Here is a 27,251-nt window from a genome sequence, read left to right as displayed (position 1 = left end):
TAATTTTGTATCATCAACCCATCATTCGAATATTTGAAATATATACCAGAAGTCAAGGTGTAAATTAAATGTCAACATTAGTCAAGACTTCAACTGGTGAAGAGATTGAGTTACAGACATATCCGCACCAGCGTAATCGCGCTTTTACAAATACACAGGATGATATACCACTGGTAGGTCGCAATGACATATATAGCACTACCTATACCATCAACGAGCCCTCATCATCTTCTTCTTCATCATCATCATCATCATCATCGTCATCAACTTCTTCTTCTCCTGTATCTGCATCAGCATCCCATTCCTCGTCGGATGATAGCTTGGCATCTCAAACGTCTCATGATCATTTGTCATACCCTGATGGAGGATTACGAGCCTATTCGGTTACACTCGGCTCATTTTTGGGCCTAATTGTCAATTTGGGTTTGCTAAACAGTATTGGTGCCCTTCAAACCTACATCAGTCGAAACCAGCTTTCTTCGCTCCTGGAGCTTAATATAAGTTGGATTTTTGCTGTTTATTTGTCACTAACATATGCAGGTGGACTCATTTCTGGCCCTATTTTTGATCGTCGTGGTCCTATGTGGCTTCTCGTTGCGTCCACACTCTTAATATTTGCTGGTTTGATGGGTGCTGCAAGTAGTGTTGAAATATGGCATTTTATATTGAGTTTTTTTAGCTTGGGTGTGGGAAACGGGTTAGGTATGGGTCCTTTAATTGGAGTTGTTAGCCATTGGTTTGAGCGAAATAGAGGTATCAACACAGGGTTGGCCACGTGTGGTGGATCATTGGGTGCAATGGTGTTTCCATTGATGTTAAGGTCGTTGTATGTTAAGATTGGGTACGTTTGGGCAGTGAGGGTATTGGCATTCATTTGCATTACGTGTATGGTTGGATCAATATTATTGGTTAAGGAAAGATTTAGAAAGGTTGGTAAAGTAAAAGGCAGTAAAGACGATGAAGGAGAAGCAGAGGAGGAGAGGGAGGAGGGGGATGATCAGTACGTGCGTGGTCAAAGACATGGTCAAGGACATGGTCGGATTGCTAGTCTGCAACGAGAATCGAAAACCGAAAAATTAATCAATTGTTTAAAGAAGATGCTTAGAATTGGAGATTATAGATTCTTATTCTTAATTGTTGGTAGTTTTTTTGCAGAGTTGTCGTTGGTATTGTTGCTCACGTACTTTGCCAGTTACTCTATTGCACAGGGTGCTAGTGAATCAACTTCGTACTTGTTACTTGTTGTATGGAATGCTACTGGTATATTTGGGAGGTTTATACCGGGGTACATTGGTGATCATTACGGGATGTTCAATATCAATTTACTAATGAACATTGGGTACATGTTATTGATATTGGTCCTATTATTGCCATTTGGTCCTAAGAGTCAAGGTGTGCTTTGGACGTTTGCAGGCTTAGGTGGTTTCTGTTCTGGTTCCATCTTGAGTCTTTTGCCAACTTGTTTATTTCAAATCACTCCTGTGAATGAGTTGGGCAAGAAATACGGGATTGTGACATGTTTGATGGCAATCGGCAATTTGTTTGGGATCCCCATTGCTGCTGCTATCATTGGAGATGGTTCGCAACAGGAGTATAATTATTTCATGGTATTTGTTGGAGTGTTGGCTCTTAGTGGCACTGTGTTTTGGTATTTCAGTAGAACCGCTATTGTTGGACTCAAACTTAACGTCAAAGTATGAAATCTGTGCAATTCTCGTTGTTACTGCTTATATGTAATTTTTTTTAATTTTGCTTCTTCGGGGTGCGGGGGTGAAGGGGGTGGAAGGGGTGGGTGGGGATTGGTAAAAATACTCTCTTCTCCTTGCTGTTTCGTTATAATAATTTAAAAAAAGTTTGGTCTTCTTGGCAATTACTTGAGCCAATAAGATGTTGAAACGAAGAAAAAATAGTAAAAAAAAAAAATTAAGACTCTTATATCTAGTTTGAGTTGTAATCAAGAATTATAGATATAACCACATGTGATGGTCTATGCTATGTAACGACATCATCATCATCTTCATCATCATCATCATCATACTGACATTTTAATTATTTGTACAATTAATAAAAATAAATAAGCAGATAAAACAAAGGATGAAGACAAGATCGGAATTGTAATTAATGTCACGTGCCTATTATATGCGAAATTGCAAAGACTCTTAAATGTATCTTTGGCAGCCGATGGCTTCACTTTCTCATTTTCCATTTCTCTTAAAATAAAAATTAAAAAAAATAAAAATATAAAAATAGAAGACAGAAAGAAATTGAAGTAAGCCTCAACTCTCTCTCTCTCTCTCTCTCTCTCCTTTCCTCCATTACGTCATATGTACACACTGTCTTCTTTTTTTTTGTCTACCTCTACGTACTTATTAGCTTCTGTTTGAAAACAAAAAAAAAAAATAAGATAGCTAAGATAGTACACCTACCTTATCATCGTCCACTTATTTCAGAAACAGTCACTTGTAATACAGCCACCATTTGTGTAGCCTACAACATTACAAAAGAAAAAGAAAAATAATAAGAGAAACATCTAATCTTAAAACTTGGGCTTCCCACCTGACGCCAAAAAGAGAAGAAGAAAAAAGAAAAAAATTCTAAAAAATAAGTAAATATTTGCATCCACACATACATACACAAATACACAAACTGAGTTGGGTTTGTGTAACTGTAGCGTCTCTGCTAAGAAAAAAAAGTTATAGTAACTCCATACATAACAAACAGCGTATATACATAATTTTGTTACAAACCAACAACAACGACAACAATTTGCAAAGGAGAATATTCCCATGATGGAAACAAACCTCCTGAAAACATACATTATTTGTTGTCTTCATTTTCTTCTTCCAGTTATTCTTTCCACTTTCTTCTTTTCCATTGTCTTTTTTTTTTCTATTTTCAAATAAGAAGAACCAAGTTACTTCAACGTTGAATTCATTCACCATCTTTTGCGTGTCGTGTTTTGTTGCGAACCCTGTGTATTACTTATTCTGCAATAATCTTTTTTGTTTCAAATTTTTTTTTTCTTTTTTTGGTCCCACTACTTAATCATACCACGCGCTACATAACATCCCTAAACATCAAATACAAAAAAAGAAAACCAAAAAAGAAGAAGAAAAATCATAAAGTAAGGACTGGATTCAACCACTTCTATTACTACAACACACCCAAATCATAACCAAGCTAAGGGCTTTTTTTTTCAGAAATTTTCACTTGCTTCTTTATTAGAATACTTATAGAGTTGAACCACGCCCTTGTATTCCAGCACTTAACTCCACTTCACTTTACTTTACTCCGCCGCCTGCCACAGTTCATCTACTGAGCACATTTTGTCTTTACTTTATTCTACATTGATGTCGCGATATTGACGTATTGTCCTGTCTTTTATTTTTCTTTTTGCTTTCTTTTCAGTTCGTTTCGTTCCCATATAAATCTTTTTTTATTTCAAATTACTATTTTCAGTACTATAACATCATATATCCAGTATGAGAAGGTTAAAAGTCGGCATCCGACCGCAGTTGATTGTGCTAGTCTGCTTTGCATCGCTTCTTTCCTTGTTAATATTGGGTATTGTTACAGGCCTGTACTTTAGTGATAACTTGACCAACCTTCGTGGGGAAAGATTATACGTCATCTCACAACTAAAGACTGCTCAAGTTCAACAAGCTGTTGCGTATGTTGCATACCAAGTGGGCTCATTGGCATCAATCGACTCAATAACTACTCCGCTTTCACAGTATAGAGCAGGCAACAACTCAAGAGATGTATTTGTTGACGCTCAAGAAACTTTGGAACAATTTATGACATCAACTGAAACATTTGCTGCTGCTAGATTATACAACTTGGATCTAGAGGTTATGGCATCATCATACAACAATATCACAACCGTATCGACAGACACTGCAGACCTGCTATTTCCTTTAAAGGCTAACGCCTCTATTCCAGCACCATTACTAAACACCAACAGCTCAGAATTTTACTTTACTGGACCCTTGGCCAACATTTCAAAAACAGATGTCAACAGCCCATACTTTATGGGGGTCACATTACCCGTCTATGCAAACTCCTCGATTCTTATTAACCAACCATATGTTGCAGGCTACTTGTCAGTTGTAGCTTCGGCTGCTACTATTCAAGAAGCATTGAATGTTTCAACCGAGGACTACTCAACAATAGCAGTCAAACCCATATTTGGCACCATCGTCGATGGGTTAATTGTCGAAAACCTGGACACAAATATAGATCAATCAACAAATCCAGCAATTGGATTTGAAATAGTCTTTCCCTCGGAAGCAACCTTGATCCAGCCGGGGGTGCCGTATAGCATAAATGCATCCGACTCGATAAAGACAGCTATCGAATCACCATCAGGGGTAGCCACCAATGTCAAAGCATTTGCAGGTTTTAGTGTTGCCATCGGATATACTCAAATCTACATAAATAACTTGTTATGGGACATTATTGTTGTGCAACGACAATCAGTGTTTGACGAGCCAGTCGAAAAGCTAAAGAAAATTATTATTGGAGTGGTGATTGGTATTGGAGCTTTTATGTGTTTAATTACCTTTCCCTTGGCTGTGTGGTTTATCCGTCCAATCACAAAACTTAAGGAATCTACCGAAGCAATAACTGGATATAAAAAGGAAAAGGGATTCTTTTCGAATAAATGGAGTAACAGAAATACATCGTCTTCTGGAAATAATGATCCTGACGATCATCACAATGATCATCACAATGATCGCCATAGAAACAATAAAGGTATCAAAAACACCAACGGTGAAGGTGCAGCAATGGATGAGAAATTTGGCGGACACGAAAGTGTATTATCATCAACTGGTGGCGAGTCTGTACAATACTCGACTGGAATCAAATTACCCATGAGAATTGTGCCCTCCAAAAAAATTTTCAAAGATGAATTGACAGAGTTGTCCGAAGCATTCAATATCATGACCGATGAATTGGACAAGCAATATACACATCTAGAAGACCGTGTCAAGCTTAGAACTAAGGAATTGGAGGCGTCTAAACTTGAAGCAGAGGCCGCAAATGAAGCCAAAACGGTTTTCATAGCCAACATATCACATGAATTGCGTACTCCGTTGAATGGTATATTGGGAATGACCTCAATAGCAATGGAGGAGAAAGACCATTCGAAAATTCAAGATTCGCTTAAATTGATACAACGCTCAGGAGAGTTGCTTTTACATATTTTGACGGAATTGCTAACTTATTCAAAAAACACATTGAATAGGTCAAAGTTGGAAAAGTCGGATTTTCAAATCCTTGAAATAGTCTATCAGATAAGATCAATTTTTAACAAATCGGCACAAGACCAAGGAGTCAACTTTAAAATGTATGTCAAACCTAATGCATTGAGGAAACTAATACTTTTTGGCGATTCCAATCGGATTATTCAGATAATCATGAATTTGGTATCCAACTCATTAAAATTCACACCTATAGATGGCAATGTTGATGTTGTGTTTAAACTTTTGGGCGAATACGACGCAGCAACTTCAAAAGCTTGTGATTATGAAAAAGTCTGTCTTTTTAATAACCCTAAATATCCACCACCGCCTAATACATCGCGTCAACTACTGCATCCAGAACAGCTGCAACAATTGCAACAACTGCAACAACTGCAACAACTGCAACAACTGCAACAAGGAAAACCCCACAAGAGACTGAATTCAGTATCTAGCAGAATTAGTCGCACCAGTCAAGCAACTCAAGGTAAACGACAGCTGAGAACTTTTAGAGACTCAAAAACTCCAGGAATGGTAAACCCATTGACTGGCGTTGCTGATGGCGATGAGGATAATATCAGTTTAGTCACCATGTCAACATCGCAATATGAAGACGCGTTGTTTGAGCAACAATTTTTGTCAAATTCAAAATCGTTGCCCAAAGCTCCTTCTAATGTTGAATATAAGAACAATTCCACCGAGGAATGTGATGAAGGAAGCAAAGATGAAAACAGTGTAAACCAAGCTCAGGGCGTTATACGTAATGATTCTGATATTACAAAGATTAGCTCTTTAGCTAGCAAGGAATCTATAGTTGCCACACAAAGCAAAGGGGCTACTGAATTTGAAGGCACTACCCCTACTATTGAACCAAAAACTCAAACAAGACATTATGTTATGCCGAAAGAAAAAGATTATAAATCGTATCCAACGTTGGACAAAAAGGAACTTCGTGATTCAACTGACAAAACTTTTGTCAATGGTCGTGTTTCTTACCCTATTCGACCATTGTACCTGCCGAGATCTTGGGTCTTGCAAATCTCGGTGACAGATACCGGTCCCGGGATTGAACCCGCCTTGCAGGATAAAGTTTTTGAGCCATTTGTACAAGGCGATCAAACTTTAAGTAGAAGTTATGGGGGTACGGGGCTAGGACTTAGTATTTGTCGACAATTGGCCAAAATGATGAATGGAACTTTAACATTGAAATCAACTATTGGCCAGGGATCAACATTCACATTGACTATACCATTACCGCAAACTGGCGAAATAGCTATTCCTGCTGATGAGTTGGCAGAGATGTGTCAAGATGAATTCAATCCTGACTTTGAATTGAACAACAAAGCTGTCATCGAAGAAATCCAAGAAGAAGAAGGTGATAGCAAGGAAGGTTCAAGTACTCGAAAAATAGACAATATTACAAGTATAGGTGATGGTGTTGCTACTTCTTCATCTAGCGAGAATGGATCATCTAGACATGAGCAAAATATCACTTTCAAGTCAACGGCGCATAAGATTCGCCCTTCACTAATCTCGCATGGTTCATCGCCCGCTATAATTACTACTTCTACGTGTTCTTCAACGAATAGTGTCACCAAAACATCGTCCATTCTGAACTTTGAGAAATCACAAGCATTTTCACAAGGCTCAACGGGCACGGCTAATGTTCAGTCTGCATCAGGTGCTGGAAACGTGGGTGCTGGTCCAAGTGAAGGGTATGATAACTCCCTGAGCTCTGTATCTACGCCTACGCATCCGCCGTCTGTTCCCGTCAACTCCGTTATGGAAGATATATTCAATTTAAAGATCCTTGTTGCAGAGGATAATCATGTTAACCAAGAAGTGATTAAAAGAATGTTGAAACTCGAGGGATTCAACAATTTGACAATGGCAGCCAATGGCGCCGAAGCAGTAGAGTTTGTCAAGAATTCGCTTGAATCAGAGTCTTCCAAAGATCAATTTGACTTGATCTTTATGGATATTCAAATGCCCATAATGGATGGAATCACCGCTGTAAATATTATCCGACAGAATTTGAAATTCACCAAACCAATAATTGCATTGACTGCATTTGCTGATGATTCCAATATTAAGGAGTGCTATAATGCCGGGATGAATGGCTTTTTGTCAAAACCGATAAAGCGAACAAATTTGAGAACGATGATTAGTAAGAATTACCCCATTTTGTTAAAGGAAGTTGTCGTTACTCCGCACTCAATCAGTTCTCAGCGAAGTTCATACTTCCCCAATGTGACATGATAAAAATTTTAGAGGTTAGGGGGGAGAGGGGGCAGGGGGGAAACAAAGAGTGCAAATATACATGTTATAAATATTAGACATATCTTTCAACGATTTCCAACAATATTTTATAATGTATAATCATTTTATAGAACTTAATGACCAGATTACGATATGAAATTTTTTATTCATTCTCCTTTCCTTTTTTTTACTATACTTTCTATTTGCATTTTTTTTTTTTAGGGTTTTCGTTTTCGTTTTTGTTTGGGAGAGAATTGCAGTAGAGGTGTGTTTCGTGGTACCAAACATTGTTACTGTTGTTGCTGTTGCCGTTGCTGATGATGCTGGTGCTGTTGGTACTCAATCAATATCAAAAATCTTGCTTGACAGGAGTGTATGTCGTTTCAACTCTAGGATAGTCCCCAACTAGCCTCACTGATGTCAATCTGGAATTGCCTGTGAGGTTAACATTCAACAAGTTTGGAAACTTTGTTTTTGAGAGTGGGAAATTGTCATTATTGAGGTAATAGAATGCATTAAATGATAAATCAATCGACTCTAGAGATGTCATGTTTCCAAATAAGTCGTTTTTGAAGCAGCGAAGATTTGTAATCTTGTTATTTGCAAGACTTAGTTTCCTTAAGCTGGATCTAGGTAACAGATTTTCTTTCGCACTATGTTGTTGTATTTGTCCTTGTCCTTGACTGTACTTTACATCTAGTGCCTCCAAGTCTTCATTGTTGATGTTGCATCCCAGCAAATGCAATTCTTCAACTTTGAAGAAAATGAAATTGGTTATATCAAACAAATTGAATCGGTATATTGATGAAATGATGGAGCGGTTATAATTTAGTTTCAACTCTTTAATTGCTTCAAACGTGTTGTCAAAATTGAAGTTCAATGGGTAATTGTATGACAAATCAAGTCTAGCAAGATACTTTGGTCCTGCAATCACATTAAAAGTGTGTATTCGCTTGGCCTGAAGGTCGAGCGTTTGAAGTGTTTGAGGAAGACTTATTTGACTAAATTCAAACTTTTGCGATGGATCTTCATTTTCAAACTTTATCATCAAATTCTCTAGTGATGGGAAGTATTGAGCAAAGTTTATATTGCGTATATCACCAATGTAATTACTGATAAGGTCCAATGTTTTCAAGTTTTGCAATCCTTGTGATGGGATATTGCAAAGAAAATTTTGTATTGTGCCGTGGTATGCTCTTTCAAGGCATAATTTTTGCAACCGCAGACAATGATGCAACACTTGCAATGACTGATTAGGATGTTCAAGAGGCGCCTTGATTTTGAGCTCAATTAAGTTTGGAAACGGAGGTGTAAATTTGACAGACAATGGTATACTGTTTGAGCTGTTTATAGAGATTTGCTCAATGGTGTTTTGCGTTGGATCCGTTGACGAAGTGATTTCAATAGTCTCTCCTATGGAATAATAGTATCTCCATTCAAAAGATTGTAGATTGGTTAAATCAAAAGTCATTGATTCGTCAACAACGTTTTCATATTCCAAAACCATTTTGACTCTATTATTTACCAAATCAAAAATTTCGGTAAGCCTGGGCCATACAACGGTATTAAATTTCTGAACTGTGTTGAGGTCATCATCTTCCCAGTTGAGATAAATCTTGAGGTTCTTGTGTTGTAACAATCTGAGGGCATTTAATTCTTCTGCTGGGTATTGGTCTATAAATATTTGGATTGCATAATTGTTCAAGTTGTTATGGTTCTTCACCCACTGTGCAAATACTTGCTTTGAATGGAAATTGTGGTGGATGTGCCAGTAATGAGGACCACGCGTTATTTCATTGTCGTATGTGGATGTGATTACACTCTCATAGTTCTTGCGCCTACCGATGCAAACGTGAGCCAAGCATCGATTGTTGATGATGTATTGTGCTGCTTGGTGTGTCGATTTGTTGAACAAAAAAATATAGACATCATCGAATGATAAGCAATCGTGATCTAAGATCTGCTTGATTATCTCATTTGGAAATCGTTTGAATAGGTTGATGTCAAACATAGTAACTTGTCTGTAGGGATCATACTTTGGTTTCTTTCTGTTTGTTTCGTACTCTTTTGGTTGTTCTAGACGATGTTGTTCAAAACAAAAAAAAAAATAGAAAGAAAGAAAGAAAGAAAAGAAAAGAAAAATTAATCAAAATTTACTTTAATAGATTTTTAGATAAGCTCAGATATGGATAGCTCTGCCTTTTGTCTTTTGTCTTTTGTTGTTGTGGTGGTGGTGGTGGTGGGTATTTTTATTTATTTATTTATTTTTATTGTTTCTATTTGCTTAATTGTTTTAACCATTGCTAAGTATGTGATAAGGAGTAAAGGGATAAATGTGTGGAAAGGGACGTATTGTTATCGAGAATATTGTTGTCTGGTAGATAAGATCTAGTGCATCTTGATGAATATCGGCAGTAGGTGATGGGTGACTGATTACAAAGCCCCTTAACATTCTGATCATCCAGTTGGCGGTGAGAGGGTGTGAAAGGTGGGGTGGGGGGGACTCCTCAACTTTGATTCATGTGAAGTTTCAAGTTGCAACCGTCTGCTTGTACTCCTTATCTTCGTCTCATCGGTTGTTGTGGTAATGGTTGTGGTTGTGGTTGCTATAACTATTATTATGGTAATTGTCACTGCAAAAATGTTGTCACGCACAAAAATAACAAGGGGATAAAAAAAAAATCACAGGACAATTTCTTTAACTTTACAACTTCAACCCTCTTAGTAATAAACACAAGGTTCGAATATAACTAAAGAACAGTTTGGGTTTATGTACAAAACAATATTGGAATAAAAGTAAACTTAAGAAGAGTAAGTAGAGAAAGGAACACTTGAATTAACTAAACTTCTTATCTGCATTTTCATGTACAAATCAAGTATGGCCAATCTGGCTGTTGCAGTGAAAGATTGTGCTTGCATGTTCTTGCGAATAAGAGAAAGAGAAAGAGATTATGTGCCTCTATGTATGTTTCGGTAGGCACTTTTTGAGCACCAAAAAAACAACACCCGGGCCAAAGAAAAAAAGATAAAGATGCAAACGAAAGCTCAGCCATTATCTTCTTCTTCTTCTTCTTTCCTCTTTTCAATGTTACTCTAATCAGTAAGTGTCAATCACATGTTTGCATAAAAGAATGATGAAATTGAAATTAGGATTTTTTTGTTCGTTGTCTTATAACCTACAAAAAACAATACCTTTTAAAAGGAGCAGCATTGACTAGCGCAAACAAATATCGGTGAAAACCAAATCAAAAATAGGTAAAAATAAATAAAAGACATTCAGTTGTTCCTTTTTGTCTAGAAACAAACACTCTTTCCAATAACTAAAGAAACCAAAAAGGATTAAAGACATTTTACAAAAATTTGTTGAACATCATTATTGAACACATTTGCTCAACTCCTGTATTTCTTCCGTTCTTACTTTTGCTTTTTTTTTCTTTCTATTTTGGTCTCTTTTTGCAACCAAATAGTTGGAGAAAAAAAATAATGAGAACAATTGTTGAATGATATAGTTAAAGTGTATTATATATCACGTGATACATATATAATCTTCTCTTTATATATAGTGTATGTAAATAATTACAAAGACATTTCTTTTGTCACCTGTTTTGAATACTTGAAATTAAAAGCAAAGTTTATAAAATATAGTCATTATCATTTGTAAACAAGAAAACAATCATGACCATTGGTGGGATGTGAAAAACTTATTACTGACTAGAGGCAAAAGAATTGGGCAAAGAAAAACAAATTGAAGAAAAGAGAAAGTATTGGCTATTCAGAAACAAGGGCGTTACTTTACTAGTATAGCACCCCTCAATTCAATTCAGTTCACCCATTCAGTCACAGTTCAACTACAGTTCATATATATCAATATAGTTTCATGTAATTTTATTCTAATCTGAATTTCAGAAAGCTACTCATTGCTAAATAGTGAAGAAAGACCGAGTAAGCCGAGAAGACCAAACTTGAAATACTGATTTTCACTGATCAAGATTGTCACATAGCCAATAAATGGAAGATACCCTTTAACAGTACCCACCAAGTCATTCTTTCTATTCAAATAGCTTTGCTTCTTAGCATACAATGACAAATCGTCAACAGCATTGTTATCACCCTTTGTCAATAGCAATTGTTTCTCCAGATTATGGTGTTCCCTTAACACTCTATGCACTATGGGAATGGTCTTTCCCTCAATCTCATAAACGACTATATCGCCCACCTTTTGTTTTTCATCTCTGTTCCACAAGAATAAGATATCTCCTCTTTGAAACGCAGGCTCCATCGATCCCGATAACACAACAACAATGGGTGAGTGCAGATTTGCGACTACCGACAATGTCTTCCATAGCATGAACGCCGAGGCAAAAACATAGCCCAAAGTCAATAGCTGCGTCAATTGTTGACGAATGTTCATAATGCTTTGATAAATGTGTGTGTGTGTGTGGGTGCCTGGGTGGCCGGAGAGAGAGAGAGAGAAAGATATAAATGGGATAGTAGGCTTCAAGGTCTGCTCTTTAAAACCTCTGCTTACAATTACAGGGCTAATCGTGGACACGTTACTTTTGTTGTCCATGATACTAAAGACGAAAAATGTGCGACAGTTTGAAAATGGGAAAATTCAAAAAGCAAAAGAAAAAAAAAAAAAAAAAGAAAAAAAAAAAAGCCAAACTATTTAACTATAACATCATATTGCCAACATGCAATGCTATTGACTACAAGTCGTAAGCAACTAATCTCTGAGTCAAGTTTCCTATTCTACTTTTGAAATGCTATAAACAGTTGGAGTAGCACCAACCCCCTTTCCATGTCTTGCACAAAGACGGAACAGAGTAAAAAACAATTAAAAACAATTAAATAAAAAAAAAAGAATTTTTATTCAGAAAGAGCAACTGGAAGGTTTTCACAGCCACCAAAAGGTGCGAGGATCCAAAGGGAGACAAAAAAAAAAATTACCAAAGATGCACGCAGATCCTGATCCCCACGAAAACTACTCGCTTTATATAAATGTAATTTTTTTGTTTATGGTTGGTTGAGTATTTGTATGCTTGTATGTTTGTATGCTTGCGCTGGTAAGGATCCAACTTAGAGGCCATTCATTCTAATAATTATATCCCAGTTCTTTACTTGTATACTTCTTCTCTGCCTTACCCTCCACTTCCCGCTTTCCGCCAAAAGCATTCAATCTTTTTTTTTTGTTTATTTTGACTATTACCTTCAATATTTACACCACCCATCAGAAGCACCACCACTATATAAAGTACTGTTCTGTTAGACACATAGATTACTGAAAAATCCCCCCCCCCCCCCCCCCCCAAAAAAAAAGAAAAGAAACACATGATGAACTCTATCACTAGAAGCACTAACACTCCATCAAATGATACAAACAAGAAAACGACACCTCCACCACCTACTTCTGCAGAGAAAGGAAAACCGCACACAGCTGTAACCCGCTCGGAGAATTCAGCAACCTCATCGCCACTACAGCTTCACGATGGACTCCTCCCTCCCAAAGCTCAAACCTTGAGTCAATCGTCACCGGTGCAGCACTCATCTTCACCCACACCCTCGATCATCCAGAATAAGAGAATGCCCTCGTTTCGTACGGCAATTAATGATGCTACCGATACACCTCCAAAAATATTGACCAATAACAGCCTGTCCAGAACCAACCTTCCTTCGAGCATACAATCCCCACCTCAGCTGATACATTCGGAAATAGGATCATCATCTTCTCCGCCACCATTAACCACCACTGCCAACAGCGCTACTACTGCATCTGCATCTAATCGCCCAAATATACCATTGAGGCATCCTAGTGTTTCATTCAGCGAAGTTGATTCTCAAGAAAGGCTTCGTCGATTTACCATTTCGTCTCAACCGTCTTCAACAAACATCCCTACACAAAATGGTAATGAATATAAATCCAATGACCCCAACTTTCCTCACCAGCCAGTTTCTTCACAAACGCCCATTCAACAACCATCTTCAAACGTGCCATCGCGCCAGACATCGTTGAATAGGAAAAAAGTTAATGGCAGCGGTGAGAATATATTATTTTTTGGCAATAATAATCAGAAATCATCCTCTTCCAACTACGGTTCAGCACTAGTATCCCATTCTAATAGTGGCGATGCTCGTGATGCTCGTGATCCACGTGATCTGTATGACGGACGTGATGGCCGTGATGCGAGAGACTTGGTCTCTAATGCAGCAATTGGGTCCACATTACCACGTGGAAATGCCAGTTTTGACTTGCACTCTGGAAGAACACTCAATTCACCAAGCCCACCTCCATTTGAAAGAATCCCTAGTGGTGTATCTGTATTTTCTCCACAAAGTAGCTCTACTAATATCAACTCAACAGTAGTACCAATCAATATCAGTCGTCCTGGTAGTACGAATTCCTCAAGGAGAGGCTCCCTCAAAAGAGCCGCCAAGACAATAGTCTCATCTCCCGTTGGTCCGCCAGTCCCTTTTCAAGAATATTTGTCCAAGGAAGATGATGGCAAATTCCATATATTATTAGCTTGCACGGGTTCTGTCGCCACAATAAAAGTCCCATTAATCATTGACAAGTTGTTTCAGATTTTTGGTACCAAAATTGCAATCCAGCTTGTTGTTACCAAAGCTGCCAGCCATTTCCTTCGTGGTTCCAAAATCAATGCCGACGTGAAAATATGGAGAGATGAGGATGAATGGACAAACTATAGCGAAACATACGCCACAACAACAAGTACTACGGCTTCAACGAATCAAAATCTTTCTGTTGTTGGGAAAAAACCTAAAAACCCATACGAAAAATTGATTCTCCATAACGAGTTACGTAAATGGGCCGATATAATGTTGATTGCGCCATTATCAGCAAACACGCTTGCCAAGATTTCAAATGGTATTGCTGATAACCTTTTAACTTCGATTGCGAGGTCATGGTCGCCCACTACAACGTCACAGCAGGTTAAAAAACCACTTATTGTAGCGCCTGCAATGAATACATTTATGTATACCCATCCAATCACGGCTAAGCAATTGGCGATTATTAGTTCACCTGAATTTGGAATTGATGTGTTGAAGCCAGTTGAAAAGATATTGGTGTGTGGCGATATAGGAATGGGAGGAATGAGAGAGTGGACGGATATTGTAGATATATTGAGACGAAAAGTACTTGCAATCAAGGCCGAAAGGAAAAGACTTGATGAGGCAGAAGATGATTTGGTTGAAGAAGACGAGGAAGAGGATGATGATGATGAGGAGGAGGAGGAGGATGGGGAAGATGATTTAGAAGATGAAGACGATGAAGGGGATGATGAGGATGACGATGACGATGATGAAGATGATGATGAAGATGACGATGAAGATGATGAAGATGATGATGATCACGATGAAGATGTTCACGATAAAGACAACGGTGGTGATGGTGGGAAAAATAAAGTTAAAGAATTCAAAACAAAGAGTAAAGTTGGTGAATTCGTGAATGAAGTAAAAGAGACATTGAGCCCTATCCTGGATACCAAGAGTCTTGACTCTATCGAGTTCAAGACAGACGACGAAGGCAATGAGGAATTGATCTTTGAAGCAGATGACAATGATAACGAGTTGGGGTTATCACCTTCTTCATCACATCGTCAACAAAGGATAAAAATCCCAAAAGAAACACAAAATATAATATAGAGTTGGTTATAGTTGCATGGAAAAGAATCTCGTTGTATGAATACATTTTTTTTCTCTTGAGTTTGTCCTTTATTTCAAACACCATTGTAGACTAACTGTATTTTTTTGATGCAAAAAATCTTTTTTACAAGTTCTTCTCTTTTGATTGTGTTTATTTTTCATTTTGCAGTTTTATATTACCAATGGCTAACGCAGAGCAGAACATTCTACTCCAATGTAGTAGCTGGTGTCTGTGTATGTAAAATTGTTTTTTCTTTAAATAAAAAAAACAAAATTGATAAAATCTAAATTTTATAAAGATGGTTTAAAGACCATTAATACACATTTTCTGTATTTATCGTATTTCTTTTCAATGTATGTAATATTCTAGTTTCTTTACTATTACGTGTAACTTTGTAATTTTCAATTTACATCTTTCCATTTCAACTCATATTTGTCATAAATAGGTTGTAGTAGGTCACGATGAAATCGTAACCTTTTCTCCACAACACCAGTTAAATCATTGTTTCCTTCATGCAAACATTTTCCAAACTCTTTCAAATTACTAAATGTCGAGTTTATGTATAAGTTGTAAAGCAATGAGTCTATTAGATCATCAATCTTTTCACGCGCATCTAAATCCAAAAATTCCAATAAGCCCTTTTTCGTCAAATGTTGTTCTTTAAACCCCGGTAACGTGTATAGTTTTCCATACCAACTCAAAACGAGTTCAGCGCGCCATTTTTTTCTGTATTGAGTCAATTTCTTCTTTGACTCCTGGTTGACATGTGCATAAACCCAGTAATTGATCATTTTGTTGACCTCTACTGGGAAAAGAATCCCGGGATAAACTTTGCCAAATATGGCTCGTTCCAAATCACGGTTATCTTGCACAATGGGAAGTGTTGCCAGGTTCCCTCCAGACCTTGTTCTTTGCACCTCCATGATTTTCACATTGCATGATTCAAGGTTTAAATATGAAACTAATTTGTTTGCAATATGACAGTTGTATCGTTGTTTATCAAGTATGGAATTCTCCTGGAGTATATTTTGGTAATCAGTACCAAACTTTTGGTAAAGTTGTAATTTCTCCCATTTGGTGATTTCTAGTGGAAACTCTTTGCCGGTAGTTTTGCAATAAGAAAAATTCTTGAACCCAACATCAATGCCAAGTGTGTTTTGTTTATGCAAATTTTGAAATTGTATAGCATACAAGTGGTATTGGGACAAAAAGGACTCAATTTTGGAAACTTTGTTAACTGCACGTGGATTGGGAGCTCCGCTTAGTAAGTAAAGGTTATTAATGACTTTTGAACTTAGTCGTTTAAGGGTTTCCTTGTGTTGGTTAACAATCATTTTGAAAAGCAGCAAATGTTTTTTTTTTCTTTTGATACAGTTACTCTCTATTAGCTTTATTTTACCTTTTTTTTTACCTTATTACCAACTTTTCTCCTTAATGTTTCCTTTCTTGATTTTATTTATCCATTTGTTTATTGTCTTTCTTTTTTGTTTTTTTCCGTAATTTGGTTTTTGAAATAAGATTTGCCGTGTACCAGTGTATTACATGAGTAGTAAGATAATAAGTATTGTTGGCTAAAATTGATATACTAATCTGTTTCTAGTTAGATCAGGAAGTATCCAGAAGTATCTCCGGTTGAAACAAACTTTTTTTTTTGAGCTTCTTTGAAGGAGGGAAGGGGTTAGGTAGGTGAAGGTGGGGGAAGGGTTGGCTAACTATTTCGAAAATATTCTCAAACTATCGCGTTTGCGGCTCATGTTCTATTTTTCTTTTCTGGGTTTCTTTTGGTTTTGGTTTCAATCCTTTTTTTTAAGCTTCACAACTATTCATAATCAGATATGTTTTGAACCATTTGTGATGTTTATCCCAAAAGGTAAAGGAAATTATCTCTTCTGGAACAAGAACAACATTTGAGCTTGCATTATTTTAAACACCTTTTTATCAATAATTTTGATAGCTGCTTCCTGTGTTGATATGCTGAACTATTTGAACACAAAACATTAATACAAGAGCCATATGGTATTTTCATTCAATATGCCTTTTCAGAGGTATGGTAAAGGCAGTGAAGTGACTAGGTAGTTATGTTAAGCCTTTGTCTGTTTGTATATGTACATTTGTATGCATTCGGATGGATCACTTATTCCTTCCTATACTTGTACACTAGGAACAATTTAACAAACTTTAAAATAAAACACGTGAGATTCAATGTCAAAGAGCAAAAATTATTAGCATATCAAGATAAGGTCCAATACACACGTTTTGCTTATTTAGTTGAATTGATTGATAAACTTTCCAGAAAACAAAAAAAAAATTAAAAGCCGAAATGAAAACAGAACCTCGACTCATCTATTACATACAAAAGTGAGTTATCACAGTTACGTTGCACAAACTTAACTGGACCGCGACACACTCACCATAAAACCGAAAAGAAAAGGAAACTTTTGATGGACAAGAAAGAAAAGAACAGGACCATTCTCATTACCATGCTTTCGTTTTTTTGCTTTTTTGTTATTTGTTATTTGTTTCTGTATTTGTATTTTTTTTTATGTTTTGAAAAGCAAAATTGAATTATAACACAGCCTTAATCCTGAGTATTATGAGGCGTTGATAATCAAAGTTATCGTACCCCATACCGCACGTGTTTGCCAACAGTACAGTATCTACCAACAAAGAATTTTTTATCGACTCTGATTGACTTTGGTGACTTTTCATATAAAATTTCTTAGCATTTAACAAGCCATATCAATGAGTGATTTTCAGGAAATGAAAAGTTTATCAACTCCACTTTATTTACTTTACCGACCCACCCCCCCCTCTCTCTCCTATCATCCCGCCTTCCTTTTCGGTTCTTGATTAAAAAATTTTTCATGTTTACCAAAGTTTTTCCCTCTTTTTTCACTTATTGTTAATTCATTACTTGAGACATATTGTTTTCTAATCTTCTTTGTGCCCGTAAAACCTACCAATCGGACAATGCGTAACCGAAACCAGTCATTCGCTTTAACAAATAATTCAATTGTTTCAACTTATCGTGTGGTAAAGTTTATAATTATTTGCAATTCAACTCCTATCTTCTATAACATCTCCTTCTTGGTTTCTTGTCTCTCATTAAAACCTTCCAGTTTCCCTAATTTTTCATTGCTTGAAGCAAATAAGATTGAAGAATGAATAAGGAAAAAAAAAACCGCAAAGCCAAGTAATGGTGCATAATAACGACGCTTTATTTATCTTTGTGCATTTTGATGTCGTTCAGCAAACTTTCCTTCATTTCTTCTGTTCTTCTTCTTTTTTTTTTTTACTAATTATTCTATTTTGGAATATTTGTAAATGACAATAATAAGGAATAGATAGAGGAAAGGGATATTGAAACAGATTGAGAAGTAATTTAGGGTATGTACATTCAATCTGGAAAAAGAAGAAAGTATACAACAAGGAAGGAAAGCAAAAAAACAAAAGTATAGAAAGGTTCCTGTCTCACTCAGCCGTGTTCATATGTTATTTTTGCAAATAATATAAATATATCACGAAAAATCTCTACAAAAACAGAAAGAGAGAAAGATGTTTTATCCTTCCTCTTGCTACTGTTTTCTCTTCCTGCTTTCTTATTCAATTTTTCATTTTTCATTATTCATATTTCATATTTCATTGTCCTTTGCCCTTTGCCCTTTTTCTTTATTTTTTTTTTGACGTTCTACTTGTCTCCATCTTCTCCAGTTTAATCTGATCAACACTAGGATTTATCTTGTCCATTTGTCAAAACTCACTTTTCCGTTCACATTCGCTAAAAACACACAATATTCAGTTAAAATGCAATTTTCCAATGTCATTATAGCTTTAGCCGCTTCCGCATCAGTTGTATCTGCTGCTAACGCTACTGCTAACGATACTACTGCATCAAACGTTACTACTCAAACTACTTCGAACGCTGGTGCTGCATTTGTAGGCACTGGTGCTGGAGGAACAGGTGCTTTTGCTGCCGCTGCTGCTGCCGGTATGGTTGCCTTGTTGTTTTAAGTTTTGTTTTTATCAAGTTTTATGATGCATGCATTGACTACCTTGATTTTTTTTTTCTTCAATATTCAAGTACAACCGTTTTCCAACCACCAATACACTATGCAAGTAGCTACAGCTTTAGTTTTGATTAGTCAATTGCTCGTTGACAATATAGGAATATTGACTATTTATCATTTTCCTTTATCCTTTTCATCATTTGTTTATACATATATATATATTTATATATATATATATATTAATATTACCGCGTGTATATTCGTGGTTTCTGTTTACAGTTAATAAATGTTTAAATTCATTCCATGAGCTCGTAGTCTTTTATTTACTGAAGTTCCCCTTTGTTTAAGGTTGAGCATGACTCATATGCCTCGTATGTTTTCTGATCCAAATGGCAAGGCTTGTAACTTGAGTTTTAATCAAAGAATGGAATAGTAATGAAAAAAAAAATGAAAAAAATGAAAAAGAACACAATTGGAAAATTAACAGTTCAAAGTGTGTGTTAACACGAGGTGCAGCATAGACCAAACCAATTTTTTATTTACGAGAATGCACTTCATCTGCAAAAAAAGAAAATTGACTTATATGCAGTGCCAAATCGGCGAGGTTTTTTTTCGTCTAGTGGTTGTGTCGCTATGGTTTCCTATTTTCAAAACACCAAAAAACAAGGAGATATCAGAACAATAGAGAACATAACAAGGACTGTAAACTGAAGACCAATGGTTTACATATACAACAACAAATTAAAATGTTAATGCTACAAGCTAACAAGATACATCTTTATACTCCACTAGATATACAAAGATACTTGTCATTCTTTCAATACAGTAATTCAGAAATACTTCTATCTCTCTTTTTTATTTTTTTTCTTTCTCCTCTTTCTCCTCTTGTGATCTCTTTTTCTTTAAACATTTCTACTTTGCTCTTGCCATGGGTCCCCAATTCTTGGTTGGGTTTTCTTGAAACCTAACCATTTTAACTCTTCTCAACTTTGCTACTTTCTTACTAGCTTCGTTTTCAGTATCAAAATCAATCACCACCGCCTCAACTCCATCCAGTTTGTTTCCTACCAAATCGTTTTTCAAGATATTGGCGCCCGGAGACTTGTCATTCAAGTTTGGACTATAGTATATATCCTGTTTCAATTTGTCAACCTTGACTTGGAGTTTCTCGGAAAGCTCCTTGCCTTCTTCAACTCTTTTCTCCATAGTCTCAAGATATGCCTCATTCTGCTTTTTATTCCATTGCTTGAATATTTCCAAATTGAGGTTCCAAGGAATATTACTCTTGATACAATTCTTCTTTGCATGGGTTAGACTGACATCGTATCCCAAATTACCCACGGCTCTGGCATATTCGTCAATAGATATTGGCGCCGATTTGAAAAGAGCACCGACTTTGTTCAAGTTTTCAAAAAATGGAACATCAGGAAGTTCACTTTTAGCTAATGTGAGCATACCCTTGATCCTCTCTGTGGTTCCATAGACATCCTTGTCAGCTTTGTGATTGATATCAAGTATTCGATCAATAAAGTCAACGTTATGTAAAGGGCCCGCATACATTGGGCCGGCAACGGTGTACGTCCCATCACAATACCTACAATGGTCGTTGAGACCAGATGCCAATTTGGGATAAATAAATTTACCGTCTTTTTTGAGACCAAATGGCTGGACATGTTTGTTCCCGCATCCATGACATCCATAAGCCATCATTGTTTCAGAAGCCAAGTTTTTCACTTTAATCGGAGAATTCTTAACACGCACCCAAACACGGAAATAGTAATCAATACTCAAACTCAACATCGGTTCAATAGCCTTTTTATACTTTGCAGCTGTTGCGGCAATCGACGAAAGCATAAGCCTGATTCCTACTTCATGGTTCGACTCGCTATTAATATATGAATTTCCAAAATTATTCCCGCCGTAAAGTGCAAAGCACTTTTCAGGGTATCCGCTCCCTGCAAGAACAGCAGCATCTGTACACGTTACAAGCAACATTCCATCATCTTCCACACATTGTAATGCAGAATCAATAAACGGCGATGCTGTACCATACGGATCCAAATCAATAATGTGAAATTTTTGTCCCGTCGAAGCCATAAATTTGATCGCGTCACCATGATTAGCAACAACTTTACCTGATAAACTATTGTGCTCAATGTTACGCTCGATAGATGTTACTGCTTCGGCAGACATGTCATTGGCTACTATTTTGTGCACGCGGGGAATCTCCAACCCATATCGACAAGAGCGAAGACCCGAAGCCGCAAGAGACTCAAGAATGGTCAATCCTTGTAATTTGCGTTTCTTATACGAGGCAGATTTTTCTTTCGAATTAATCGCTTCTATACGCATTTGATCGTAGGCTATAATGGACATTGTCGATATGTCTCTGTTGAACTGCTGGATTGGATTATAGAAAACTTCATCTTTTTTGGGTGTTAAAATTGTAGCTTTACCTTCTGTTGTATAGTTGAAATTGGACTCATTGGGGGAACCAACTGACTGCGTTTGCGCATTTGTGGGTGTCGCCAGCGCCAGGTCCAGGTCCATGGCCGGAGCCGAAGCCGATAGTACATCATTCGTAGTACCGTTACTTATGCTCATACTCCTCTGTGTCTCTATAGTGAATAATAGTCGATTCTTGAATAATAGTGTGAGTCTCTTTAGCATGGAGGATGGAGAGATGGTCTCCTTTATGATGCCCTCAAATGTGAAAAAAAAAATAAAAAAATAAAAAAATTAAAATACATATATTTATATATACTGATACACAAATACAGAGAGAGAGAGAGAGAGAGCGCGAGAGAGAAATTACGAAACCCAATCCCACTATGAATTATGTAGTTTTACTTTTACTATAGTATTCACATACAGTAGAAAGTTGATATTTGATTTTGGCAAAAGAAAGAAAACGAATGAAAGAAACATACAAACAAACAAACAGACAAGTATATATTGCAAAGATGAAATTCCTTTTCAATTGTTCACGGAATACATTGTTTGAATAAACCAGCTCATATCTTTTTTTATTATTATTATTATTATTATTTTATATTTTTCTTTCTTTCTTTTTGCTTGTTTGTTTAGTTTTTTTTTTTAACTTAGCATCACTCTTTCAAACTTCATCTTAAATTCGGAGTGGTTTAATTTCACTCATATACTTCAAAACTTCAAACAGTTTCACTACTGAATCCATATCTCTGATCAAGGTTAGACTAAATGCATTTATCTGCTTACCATCATAGAATGCTTCGATATTCACCAAATTCCCTGGTTGAAGAGTCCCTGGATATACATCCTCAAGCACATCCGCTATCTTTATTGTATAAAGCTTGTTTCTCTTTTTCGTATCAGTTTCACCTTTCCGGCTATTGCCTTTACTATCATTTAAATCGTCTGTTAGGTTAGTTTTAGTTACACCAAAATCATGATCATGACGATGATTATTGCCACACAAAGTAATAGGTAGTGGCTGAACTACCACAACATCGTCGTTTTGATTATATGAGTAGATTTGTACAGCTAGCCGCACGCGTTCTGGTCGGTGCTGTGCTGCTCTAGGAAATTGTTGTCGTAGTTGCGAAGGTTCAAGTATCAACTTGGTCATGTCATTGGCTAATTACTTTTTGTGGACAAAATAACATGATGACCCCCGAATGTGTATATGGATTGATTAAATTAAAAAAAACTTGTTTACTTATTTTCAAATCGACGGCGTAAAGGAATAGGACAAACAATTTGTTTAAATAGTAAATACAATGATCACTGGAGAGAAAAAATCATAATGTTCGCAGCAACGATTTTGAGGTTTTTAAATTTCCAAATTCCCAGATTTCCAGTTTCCCAATTTCTTCATCATTTTTAAGTAACATTTTTCTGAACAAAGCTGTTTAAGATACAATTCAACCTTTTTTTTTCCGCAGAAACACGAAAACATATATGAATTGATTTATAAATAAGATTGAGGTCAAAATAGAATCAAATAGAATCAATTAGAATCAAGTAGAACACAATAGAGTATCAATGGCAACAGTAATCGACTATAATAACTTTACAGAGGATGATAGCGATATTGATTACGACTCTGACTACTCGGGATCTGAATACTCGATTGGATCATATGAAGTGTCTGCCCAAGAGCAATGGGAAGAAAGTATGAAGCAGATTCAAGCATTACTAAGTTTTGTATTGTTTCCATTGATTGGGAAGTTATTGGGACGAAGATTTAGCAAAGTTATATGGAGAAGATTTGCTGATTGGTGGTGGGTGTAACTTTAGGCATAATTATGCGTGAAACAACAGTCACACGCATCCTTGAGTATGCTATGTTGAGTGCTTATAAAGAACTATGTCCTGATCAGGATCGACTACTACGTGGATAGTTTAGTAATCCCAAATCTGTTAGAGTAATAGTTGAAAATCATAATGACATCTAAAGAAGATTTACCCAATCCTAGCCACGATATGTACATTCACATGGTACGTGGCTGTTCTGTTCTATCCTGTTCTGTTCTGTTCTGTTTTGCTTTGTCTTATTTTTCATTTGTTTGATTTACATGCTTACGAAGCACTATCGAGCAGAGTCTGAGTTGGGGTATTTAAAAAAAAAAATAAAGAAAAAAAATAAAGAAAAAATAGAGAATAAGAATACATACAAACAGTCAAATATCGAATCAACGAAACATCTATATGATACTTTTTTGGGTGTAAATTAATCACAAGAATAGTGTGAAAGTATATATGTTTTGCTGTTACAACGCGGTAAAGAATGCTTGAAATTGAAGTTCGACACAGAGAGTACAACAGATGTGAAACACGTATCGGATATTGCATAGTTCATATTAATCTAAATTATTATAGAGTATTTATTAGTTGAGTAAAGTCTTCGGTTACCTTGGTTTCAACAAATTCAACGTATAGTAATGTAACAAAAGGCTGTATTATTCCTTGACTTATTCGATATAGTACATTGTGCAAAAGCTTTAAATATTCTGTATTGCTCAAGTTAGACTCCAGAGAATTAGAAGACTCGCCAGAAAAAATGGAGGAGCTTTCATCTTGATGCGCTGATGTTGATGTTGATGCTGCTGTTGGTGTTGTTGTTGTTGTTGTTGTTGATGATGATGATGATGGTATCGTCGTCGTCGTCGCTGTCGTTATTGCCGAAATATATTGCTCTTCTTCTCTGATTTGCAAAAGTGCCTCACTTAATTTGGCATAAATCGACAAGATCAATTTGAGCGTGATTTTGTAAATAAATAAATTGTCCAATTTAATGTTAATTTCAAGTTTTTCTATAAGAAGCTGGCGCGAGTTGAGCTTTATAGGCGATGTATTAATACCGCTTCCAAAACTGCCATTGGATTGCACACGTTTTGGAGTAAATGAAGAGGACCCATACGAGGCCATACTCTCTCTATTATAGCTCATCGTTGAAGAACGCCCTTGTGACTGGTGTGAGCCAATTGGGTCCCGGGGTCCATCGATATCAAAATTCTTGAGAATAGTTAGAAGGCTCTTGAGGAAGCGTACTTGGTAAGATGGTTGATGGTGCGAGCCTGAAGGTTGCTGGCCCGAGCTATGAATCACATGCCGTGACGGCTGTTGCAATTGTTGTGATGGATGGGGCGGGCCAGCAGTCAATGGAGTATAGGAAGCAGGTGAATTGTTACTGTTTAATGGATCATTAGCATCATATCCTGGCCTTAATCCCATTAAGGACTTCCTTTCGGGTGCTGGTGCGGGTGCTGGTACGGGTGCGGGGGCTAGCATTGATTTTGATGTTGATGTTGGTATAGATGTAGATGTAGATGTAGATGTAGATGTAGGTGTAGGTATCTGTGCTTGTGTCTGTGTTGATGCTATTCTTCCATTTATCCTAGCCATAAACTGTCGCTGCTGTGCAATTTGCTGCTTGTAATTTTCCTCATCGATACTCAAAGTATTCATTAAGCTTCCTAAAGAAATGCAGAGTTTCAAGAGTTTATTTGCCTCAATGGGGAACTTGAAGGGTTCATCATTGAGTTGATTGAGTTGGTGGTGCGAGAGCTTGTATATTTTGAGAAAATAAGTTGTTGGGTTTGAACTAAATGGAATTGAGCTTAGTAAATCCTCAATGAACGCCTGCTCTTCTTTGATAATTGTCGTTAATGAAGTCATCCGATTTTGAAGATAATTAAATATTCAGCACAAAGAAACTTTTGTAGGGGGCGGTGGAGGAGAGGATACGGCGGTGTATGTGTGTAAAGTGTATGTGTGTATGTAAGTGGAGAGAGAGAATGGTGACAATGGCGCTGAAATGTTTTGTCAATTTTTGATAAGAATTAAACGAGGTTAATGAAAAGTTTCTGTTTAGTGTCTGCAAACTTTCCGCGAACTTTCTGCATTGTTGTTTGTTTCTGTTTCTGTTTCTGCTTCTGTTTCTGTTTCATTGTGTGTGTTGTTTCTTATTTTTTCTGTTTTTTTGCTCGATTTTAATTCTCGTTGCTCTTTCAAAAGTGCTATGAGTTTATAGCACAGTATCTTGCTAACTAGAAGCGAGCCTAATGAATATTTAAATAATTTTTGATCAACCAATAATGTTTGATACACTCTAATGATCTTCAAAGTAATCATTGGCTCAATAGCTATATCATTTGCACTTACTATACTACTTGTGTTTGGAGACTCCCCGAGTTTTAGAAACACGCCTGTTCAAAAAGCAAGGATACAGTTACTTAAAGCTACATCCAAGATCAGCCAATTATATGAAGTAATAGATTCCAAGAGCAATGGTCGATTATTGAACTACCTTGCGTGGGTGGTACCCGTGGGCTATCTTATAGTAGTTAGCGTTTGCTTCCAACAGTTTTTGCAAAAAACTTTACCCATGCTCTTAACAAATCTTTTCCAACTCGGTTACATTTTGATTAGCATGATGGCTGTTTTCGCATCAACAATTGCTTGCATCTTTTCTGATCCGGGCCAAATCACTCAAGAAAACCTTAAAGGTTACCCTTACCATCCAAACCAGCTTATTTTCTTCAAAAACAAGTTCTGCCATACATGTCAGGCTGTGAAACCTGCAAGATCGAAACATTGTTCTACATGTGGTCATTGCTACCTATTGTACGATCATCATTGCGTTTGGGTGAATAATTGCATTGGTCTTCGAAACTACAAATGGTTCATGTTGTTCCTCTTTGCCAACATCAATATGCTTGCTTATGGAGATGTGCTTTGCTATGCAGCATTATCCCCACAGATAAAGAGCTTAAAGGGTATGTGGCAAGTTATTACAAAGACTACCGATGCTAACAAAGTCACCGGCATATTTGTAATTTTATGCTCCATCTTTGTTGTCATAGCAATTATGTTTACTGCATTGCAGTTTAGATATATATATCTCGGCGTAACAACTAATGAACTTGACAAATGGTCAGAGATTGAGCATTTGATTAGTTATGGAATTCTATTTAAAGTTGACCCTCCCATTAATGATGAGCCTTACGTTGAAAAGGCATCGTACAATGGTAGAGTTGTTTATATAAGCCTCAAAGATGAAAAGGTACTAATTGATGCTAACAATGAGTCACAATTCACCTTGACACCGGTCGAGTCCGTGCAAGAAGATATCGATAATATATATGATCGAGGTTTCTGGCAAAATCTAAAGGAAAGATTTTAGTATATACATGATATATAGACCACCATTGCATAATGTTAAAATGTACGTATTCAAATTTTAAACTGTGGCTTTTCTTGCAAGGCAAAACTCGTCTTTTAGAAAAATAAAGAACAATTCAAAAATATAAAATCTATTAAAGAAAAGAAACGAAAGAAAAAAGATGAAAAAAAAAAAAAGAAAAAGAGAGAATTGACTTTCAAATCAGTAACTTCACCGCCAGTGAACTAACTCAAGGAAATGGTGGATTTATTGAAGGTTTTGTTAACGGGTGAGGTTTACGGTGGTTTGGGAGGAGCATATAGTGTTTTGACAAATAAGTTTAATCTTGAATTTAGCGCGGTGTTCAAATGAAGCCTGTTTGCGAGATAATTTGTTTTGTGCGTTATATCTCATATTACATTGTGAGTAAA

At 36.6% G+C, this 27,251-nt stretch overlaps 12 protein-coding genes across 12 annotated transcripts; 6 read left to right on the top strand and 6 right to left on the bottom strand. All coding sequences in view use genetic code 12, as the record gives it.

Moving 5' to 3' along the window:
• Positions 1–68: 68 nt before the first annotated feature.
• On the top strand, positions 69–1,700 carry PVL30_000144 (uncharacterized protein; the record flags this gene model as incomplete). The annotated part of the gene is made up of 1 exon (XM_001527578.2): positions 69–1,700. The coding sequence occupies one exon, from the start codon at positions 69–71 to the stop codon at positions 1,698–1,700; it is 1,632 nt and encodes a 543-aa protein (XP_001527628.2).
• Positions 1,701–3,482: 1,782 nt separating this feature from the next.
• Positions 3,483–7,502, top strand: SLN1_1 (Histidine kinase osmosensor; the record flags this gene model as incomplete). The annotated part of the gene is made up of 1 exon (XM_001527577.1): positions 3,483–7,502. The coding sequence occupies one exon, from the start codon at positions 3,483–3,485 to the stop codon at positions 7,500–7,502; it is 4,020 nt and encodes a 1,339-aa protein (XP_001527627.2).
• Positions 7,503–7,851: 349 nt separating this feature from the next.
• PVL30_000142 (uncharacterized protein) lies at positions 7,852–9,513 on the bottom strand (the record flags this gene model as incomplete). Its single annotated transcript, XM_001527576.1, has 1 exon — positions 7,852–9,513. One exon carries the CDS (start codon positions 9,511–9,513, stop codon positions 7,852–7,854), a length of 1,662 nt encoding a protein of 553 aa, XP_001527626.2.
• Positions 9,514–11,412: 1,899 nt separating this feature from the next.
• Positions 11,413–11,913, bottom strand: SEC11 (Signal peptidase complex catalytic subunit; the record flags this gene model as incomplete). The annotated part of the gene is made up of 1 exon (XM_001527575.2): positions 11,413–11,913. One exon carries the CDS (start codon positions 11,911–11,913, stop codon positions 11,413–11,415), a length of 501 nt encoding a protein of 166 aa, XP_001527625.2.
• Positions 11,914–12,836: 923 nt separating this feature from the next.
• On the top strand, positions 12,837–15,167 carry PVL30_000140 (uncharacterized protein; the record flags this gene model as incomplete). Its single annotated transcript, XM_001527574.2, has 1 exon — positions 12,837–15,167. The coding sequence occupies one exon, from the start codon at positions 12,837–12,839 to the stop codon at positions 15,165–15,167; it is 2,331 nt and encodes a 776-aa protein (XP_001527624.2).
• A 402-nt stretch (positions 15,168–15,569) lies between these two features.
• CCE1 (cruciform cutting endonuclease) lies at positions 15,570–16,502 on the bottom strand (the record flags this gene model as incomplete). The annotated part of the gene is made up of 1 exon (XM_001527573.1): positions 15,570–16,502. The coding sequence occupies one exon, from the start codon at positions 16,500–16,502 to the stop codon at positions 15,570–15,572; it is 933 nt and encodes a 310-aa protein (XP_001527623.2).
• Positions 16,503–18,972: 2,470 nt separating this feature from the next.
• Positions 18,973–19,179, top strand: PVL30_000138 (uncharacterized protein; the record flags this gene model as incomplete). Its single annotated transcript, XM_061119146.1, has 1 exon — positions 18,973–19,179. One exon carries the CDS (start codon positions 18,973–18,975, stop codon positions 19,177–19,179), a length of 207 nt encoding a protein of 68 aa, XP_060975129.1.
• A 908-nt stretch (positions 19,180–20,087) lies between these two features.
• On the bottom strand, positions 20,088–21,725 carry TRM1 (RNA methyltransferase tRNA(m5U54)methyltransferase; the record flags this gene model as incomplete). The annotated part of the gene is made up of 1 exon (XM_001527572.2): positions 20,088–21,725. The coding sequence occupies one exon, from the start codon at positions 21,723–21,725 to the stop codon at positions 20,088–20,090; it is 1,638 nt and encodes a 545-aa protein (XP_001527622.2).
• Positions 21,726–22,302: 577 nt separating this feature from the next.
• PVL30_000136 (uncharacterized protein) lies at positions 22,303–22,782 on the bottom strand (the record flags this gene model as incomplete). The annotated part of the gene is made up of 1 exon (XM_001527571.1): positions 22,303–22,782. The coding sequence occupies one exon, from the start codon at positions 22,780–22,782 to the stop codon at positions 22,303–22,305; it is 480 nt and encodes a 159-aa protein (XP_001527621.2).
• Positions 22,783–23,198: 416 nt separating this feature from the next.
• Positions 23,199–23,447, top strand: PVL30_000135 (uncharacterized protein; the record flags this gene model as incomplete). The annotated part of the gene is made up of 1 exon (XM_061119145.1): positions 23,199–23,447. The coding sequence occupies one exon, from the start codon at positions 23,199–23,201 to the stop codon at positions 23,445–23,447; it is 249 nt and encodes an 82-aa protein (XP_060975128.1).
• Positions 23,448–24,029: 582 nt separating this feature from the next.
• PVL30_000134 (uncharacterized protein) lies at positions 24,030–25,334 on the bottom strand (the record flags this gene model as incomplete). Its single annotated transcript, XM_061119144.1, has 2 exons — positions 24,030–24,900; positions 25,066–25,334. The coding sequence occupies 2 exons, from the start codon at positions 25,332–25,334 to the stop codon at positions 24,030–24,032; spliced, it is 1,140 nt and encodes a 379-aa protein (XP_060975127.1).
• Positions 25,335–25,770: 436 nt separating this feature from the next.
• SWF1 (palmitoyltransferase swf1) lies at positions 25,771–26,841 on the top strand (the record flags this gene model as incomplete). Its single annotated transcript, XM_001527569.1, has 1 exon — positions 25,771–26,841. One exon carries the CDS (start codon positions 25,771–25,773, stop codon positions 26,839–26,841), a length of 1,071 nt encoding a protein of 356 aa, XP_001527619.1.
• Between the last annotated feature and the right edge of the window lie 410 nt (positions 26,842–27,251).

Source organism: Lodderomyces elongisporus, chromosome 1 (genome assembly GCF_030384665.1).
Source record: "Lodderomyces elongisporus chromosome 1, complete sequence".
Classification (NCBI taxonomy): domain Eukaryota; kingdom Fungi; phylum Ascomycota; class Pichiomycetes; order Serinales; family Debaryomycetaceae; genus Lodderomyces; species Lodderomyces elongisporus.
This window is presented reverse-complemented; position numbering and strand designations above follow the sequence as displayed.